Raw genomic sequence first — 5,688 nt, forward strand, 5'->3', positions numbered from 1 at the left:
ATCTGCCTGCCTTTATTCATAACCAAAAATCTGATGTCATGCCAAAACTGGCTTACAAAAAGAACCAACACCGAGCTGTAGCTCGTACTTCGAAATTACAAGAGTAATGCAAAAGTTCAAAAAGCTCCTATCAAAGGCTACGGCCTCAGTATTTATGAAAAATGATAATCCAATAGGTTTCCTTGATTTGTGGAGCTCGGATGTCCAACTGAAGGTTAAAATGATGATCCTGTAGAACAGTTGTAACTGTTGTTCCTGTAGAATGGTTGGCTGCCTCTAAGCTCGGTGGGAAGATTGGTTGGAGCTCGGATCTATGGTGGGAATCACGAGGAAGGTCCCCAAGACTGTGGACATCCTCTCCTAAAAACCAGCAGTGCCACCTTACTGTCTCCTTGTCTCCTTTCTCGTGGTCTTTGCTCCCTTTTAATGCCAAAAACTTGAAATCATCATGTATTAGTCATGTAGATAGAATGCCTACCCTTCTTCCTACAAACAACACGAATAAGCCAATAAATGAATGCATAAGCAATAAAAGATGAATGGTTTGAGCAAAGCAAGTAGGCCAAATGAGCCCAAATTGTACCAAAAATTGGGGCTCATCAACAGTGTGCAGTTGCCGTTTCCAAGCACTCTGTCTAGAGGATTCTCGGGCATCTCTCGATTTTCTAGAGCCTCAGTATGCTCTCTGTTTTCCAGGATCTCTGCCATTTCCAGGGAACTGATATGGATGCAGAGCGGGAACAGGGAAAAGGAGCTGGGGTGAAGAGGAAGGAGACCTGCACGAAAGAGGGAAAATGCAATGAAGAAGGAACAGAGCAGGGGAGAAATCACACTTAAAATGGAGAACTAGGCACAGAGATTTACCAAACTGTCAAGGGGGAGAGGAGCAGCCGAGCTGAAGGCGATATTCCGATCTTGGAGATTGCTAACTTCCCTGGGAGCTTTTGAGAACGATCTCACAACCGATTTGAACGGATAGCGGCCTCTCTTGATGCAGAACTTCTTGAGCTGAATGCCAGAAATAGAACCTTTACTCTCCTGCGAAGAAAGGGACGTGTTTCTGATGTGCTCGTAGAGAGAAGGATTGGTGAATATATAGAGCGGAGTGGGAGGGTGAGCGGGCCGAGGATGCGACATAATCTCAGTGATCTGGCTAGGATTAGCCACCAGCTTAAAATCTTTGCAGCAGTCTAAGGAGATCTTGAAAAGACTTCTACCTAAATTCTGCATGGGAGAGTCACGAGAAAGCTGGGATATCGAGATCCTGTGATCGGACCAAAAATGATGAGAGGTGGGCATGGAGAAGGGGGGATCGAAATTCAAAGCCTGGCATGCAGCGTGCGACTTGACTGATTTTGGCCAGAGATCACAAGAAGGAGGGTGGGGAATAATAAGACCATAGGTCGAATGGATGCTGGAATGACTAGTCGGAGAGTTTGACAGGCAACTAAGCCGACTACGGGACTGGTTTTTCATATATGAGATCATTTTCTTTAACTTGGCCGATCTGTCTGTTGGATGCCTTAGTGGCGTAATGATCCGCTTCAGTGTTGTTGTCTCTTAGAACATGTTTGAAAGTCGTGTCTCCCATTTCTTTGACATTATCCTCAATCCTGAGCTTTACATTATTAAGGGCCTCTTTTTTAAATTTTGTTCCCGCCACCATAGCTGCAATGACGATGGCCGAGTCTCCCACTATTATTGGATTCCTGATTCTCAGCCGGTTCAGAATGAGGGTGCCTAAGTAGAGGCTGTAAGCTTCAGCCAGGTTGTTGGACATTTGGCCCAAACCCCATTCGTAGCTTACCAGAGTTTTGCCTTGGCTGTCCTTTATGATACCCCCTGCTCCAGCTTCCCCCGGGTTATTTTTGGAGGCCCCGTCGAAATGCAAAGTAGGGCGATTCTGATCTAGGATCCATTGACTTACTTCTTCCCTTGTGCCTCTGAGCTTCCAGTGTATTCTTCTCGTGCTAGCTTTGGGGTGTGCTAGTTGATTGTTGCTGTGATTGATGTTGAATTTGTTATACCATTCCATCTCTTCTTTGTGCCAGCTTGATTAGTCTGGAGGAGCTACCAAGTTTTCACTTATTGTTTCAGATATGAGCGCTGTTGTTTTTGCCAGTATGCGGACAAGGTTGGGCTTCTTGTCATTAAAAATACAGTTATTCCTAGCTAACCAGATTTTCCAACTAAGGGTAGCTGGGATGCATTTCCACATACGGGTGATATTGTTTTTACCTTTCTTAGGATAAGGATAACATTTTACCCAGTTTTTTTGAAGGGAGGATAGCTAATCAAAAGTCTCTTCAATTTTCATTGGTCTGACTATCTAAGTCCAACAACTTTGAGCAAGGGGGTAGTGGAAGAATAGATGATGGCTTCTCTCCTCCTCAGCGCAACAAAAGCAGTGTATTGATGGCCCCAAGATCCCTCTTTTCCTTGGATTTTCAGCGGTAAGCACCTTTCCTTTGAGGAGAGTCCAATTGAAATGTTTGACCTTCGGAATGCATTCTGATTTCCAAACAGTTGTGAAGAGGTTCCATTTGGCTGTCGAAGTGGATGCTTGAAGGAATTTGTAACCATATCTGACAGTGAATTTCCCACCGCTTGGGTCCCAGATATACCTATCATTAGCCCCTCTGTTGGTGGGTGTTGCGCCTGTGAGGGAGACCTTAAGATTAAGCCATAGTTCTCTGAGTTCATTGGGGATTTGAAGGTCCTTCCAGCCCTACCAGGTGTTTTGGTCCCAAGTTGAAATATCATACAAGGAGGTTAAGTTTTTAGCTTCCATCCAGATGTGCAGAGGCCTGAGATTTTGGTTGTGGTTTCTTGGTCTGGCGCCCATGATTCTATCAGTCCAGATATTGACCTCCTTGCCGCTTCCAGGCACTTTGGAAATGTTCTCTCTGAACTGAGGAAGGACTTTTTTAATTAGCTTCCAAACAGGGGTGCAAGATCTTTCAGCTATTGTTTCGGAAAGAAGATTAAAATTTGGTCCATTCAGGTATTTCCTCTTCAATACTTCCACCCACCAAGAGCCTTTGCCGGTGAGGATTCTCCAAATTAGTTTAAAGCCCATAGCCCGGTTGGAGAAGCTCGGAATTTTGATGGCGAGCCCACCTTTGTCATAGGGAAGGATGACTTGTTCCCATTTGACAAGGCTAAATTTCTTGGATTCTTGCTTTCCCCCCTGCCAGAGAAAACTTCTCATTAATAATTCCATGTGCTTATGTGTGCTGGCGGGAGCCAAAGTGACCGCATATTGGTAGATGGGGAGAGCAGAGAGAACAGCCTTTATAAGGGTCGATCTACCAGCCAGGTTTAGCCAAGAAACTCCCCAACTTTGAAGGAGACCTCTCATCTTTTCTATGTGTTTGGCCCATATCTCAGCCTTAACTGTTTCTTTGGCTAAAGGCAGACCAAGATAAGAGAAATAACTCCAGTTCCTCTGCATTGGAATGTCCAGAATCAGAGAGATTCTTTGCCTTATTTGTTCAGGGACATTCCAGGTATAGATCTTGCATTTTTTGTTATTCAGCATCCCTCCAGAGGCAGCTAGGAAGGCGTCCAAGACTTTCTTGAATCTTTTTGCCATTAGGCTTGAGGCTCCCCCAATGAGAAGGGTATCATCCGCGAAGAGCGAATGATTAATCTCTTTAGTCCCTCTTTCTATACCAATTCCAGTGATCTCTTTTTGCTTGCGGAGTTTTTCTAAGTGAATACTCAGAGTTTCCGCCATTATGATGTATAAGAAAGGGGAGAGAGGGCAGCCTTGCCTCAATCCCCTGGTGCTTCTAAAATACCTGCTTGGGCGACCATTAATCAGAGGGGCAGTCCAAGGGTTGGAGATACAACCAGAGATGGTGCTTATGAAGTTGTTTGAAATCCCGAACTTTTTGAGAACTGCAGTTAGGAAGTGGTGGTCGACTCTATCGAAAGCGTTTGCCATATCAAGTTTGATTATCATTCCTCGTTCCTTCCTGCTGATGCTGCTGTGAATTGCCTCTTGAATAAGTATGACATTATCTGTGATTTGCCTGTGGGGAACAAATCCCCCTTGGTTCTCTGAGATTAAATAAGGAAGGAGCTTTTTGAGCCTATTGGCTAGAATTTTGGTTACTATCTTGTAGGAAACATTACAAAGGGAAATTGGCCGGAAGCGGTCGAAAGAACGAGGGTTAACGTCCTTAGGGATGAGAGCTAGATGTGAGGATTTTGTGTTGTCTCCCATCTTGTGATTTTTAAAAACGTTTTTGACCATCCGCACAAAGTCTTTTTTGATTGTGTCCCAATGGTTTCGGTAAAAGGCCACCGTAAAACCATCAGGGCCCGAAGCCTTGTCCTGTTGCATACTAAATGTTGCCTCCCTAATTTCCTCTTCTGTGACCTCCTGATCCAGATCTCTGTTTTGAGGGTCTGAGATTTTGTTCTCAACTGCGCTGAGGAAGTCAGAGTTGTCCGACTGCTGAGGGGCTGCTGCTAGAAGAGATTTAAAGTGGTTGAAAGCCGCCTCCTTAATTTCATCTTGGTCGCTGTACTCATGCCCTTCTGCCTCAATTTTATCTATCTGATTCCCGGCGCGCCTGAGCTTTATGTTGTTGTGGAAGAAGGAGGTATTTTTGTCGCCCGCCCTCAGCCATAGGCACCTCGATTTCTGCCTTTGTTCCTCTTCCTCAGCTCGATTTTGTCTATATAGCTCCCTGTACATTTCATTTTCATGGATTATATCTTCGTTTGTGGGTTGGTTGTTCTCCTTTTCTTTGTTCCACTGCTCCATTTGCGTATGCAGATCCATTTTTTTCCTCTTCTCCATTGCTGCGTATTCCTTGGCCCATTGTTTAATGACTACTCTTAGGGATTTTAATTTGGTTTCCCAGACGTAGTAAGGCGATCCCCACACTTCCTTTGCCCACTGATTTTGAACGAGGGAGCGAAAGTCTTCTTTATAATCCCATATTTTATTGTATTTGAAGGGGAGGGGCCCCAGATTTCTCCCTTTTTCCATGTTCATCACCACAGGTTTGTGATCAGAGGCCGAAGCTTGAATGATTTTGCTCTTGATGGAAGAGAAGCTTGCTGCGATTCTTTCCTGCACGAGAAATCTGTCTAACCTCTCTTTGATATTGTGGCAGCCTGTTCTTTTGTTACTCCATGTGTATTTCCCATTGAAGGGAGGTATGTCAATGAGATTATGAGACTGGATTATAGCCTCCAGTGCCTCTCTTGAGGGGTCCGAATGAAAGTTTCCTCCTAACTTTTCATCCACGTTTCTTATGAGATTCAGATCTCCTCCCAGAATTATGGTACTGTCATGGGAGGACTGTAATTCTAAGGATAATGAGTCCCAACATGTTGATTTGTCCCTGTAATGGTTTGGAGCGTAGATGTTGTATATGTTGTAGACTTCTTGAGAGGCTTTGTTTCTGAGTTTTGTTCTTATCCACCAATTGCAAGATTGGAGGTTGATGTAAGTCCATTTTTTCTTATTCCAGAGTGTTCCTATACCTCCTAATGCTCCTTCTGATCCTATTGAGTAACCTTCAAAATTTTTGAATCGTTTAACTTGTTTTTGAAAATCTTGGTATGAGATTTTGGTCTCCTAGATGAGGACAATGTCTGGCTGCTCCTGATTTATTAAGTCACGAACTGCATTTATTTTTAAGGAGGAGCCCATCCCCCTACAGTTCC

At 44.2% G+C, this 5,688-nt stretch overlaps 1 protein-coding gene across 1 annotated transcript; it reads right to left on the bottom strand.

Moving 5' to 3' along the window:
- Positions 1–1,456: 1,456 nt before the first annotated feature.
- Positions 1,457–2,035, bottom strand: LOC149200860 (uncharacterized). Its single transcript, XM_089401105.1, has one exon. The coding sequence runs from the start codon at positions 2,033–2,035 to the stop codon at positions 1,457–1,459; it is 579 nt and encodes a 192-aa protein (XP_089257231.1).
- Between the last annotated feature and the right edge of the window lie 3,653 nt (positions 2,036–5,688).

The sequence above is a fragment of the Pinus tabuliformis genome, chromosome 2_1 (genome assembly GCF_031772625.1).
Source record: "Pinus tabuliformis cultivar Carrire ecotype Pingquan chromosome 2_1, CPIR1, whole genome shotgun sequence".
Taxonomy (NCBI): domain Eukaryota; kingdom Viridiplantae; phylum Streptophyta; class Pinopsida; order Pinales; family Pinaceae; genus Pinus; species Pinus tabuliformis.

What these genes read in the sequence shown, in the direction of transcription:
- LOC149200860 (XM_089401105.1), bottom strand. Translation starts at nt 2,035, where the DNA reads ATGGAATGGTATAACAAATTCAACATCAATCACAGCAACAATCAACTA.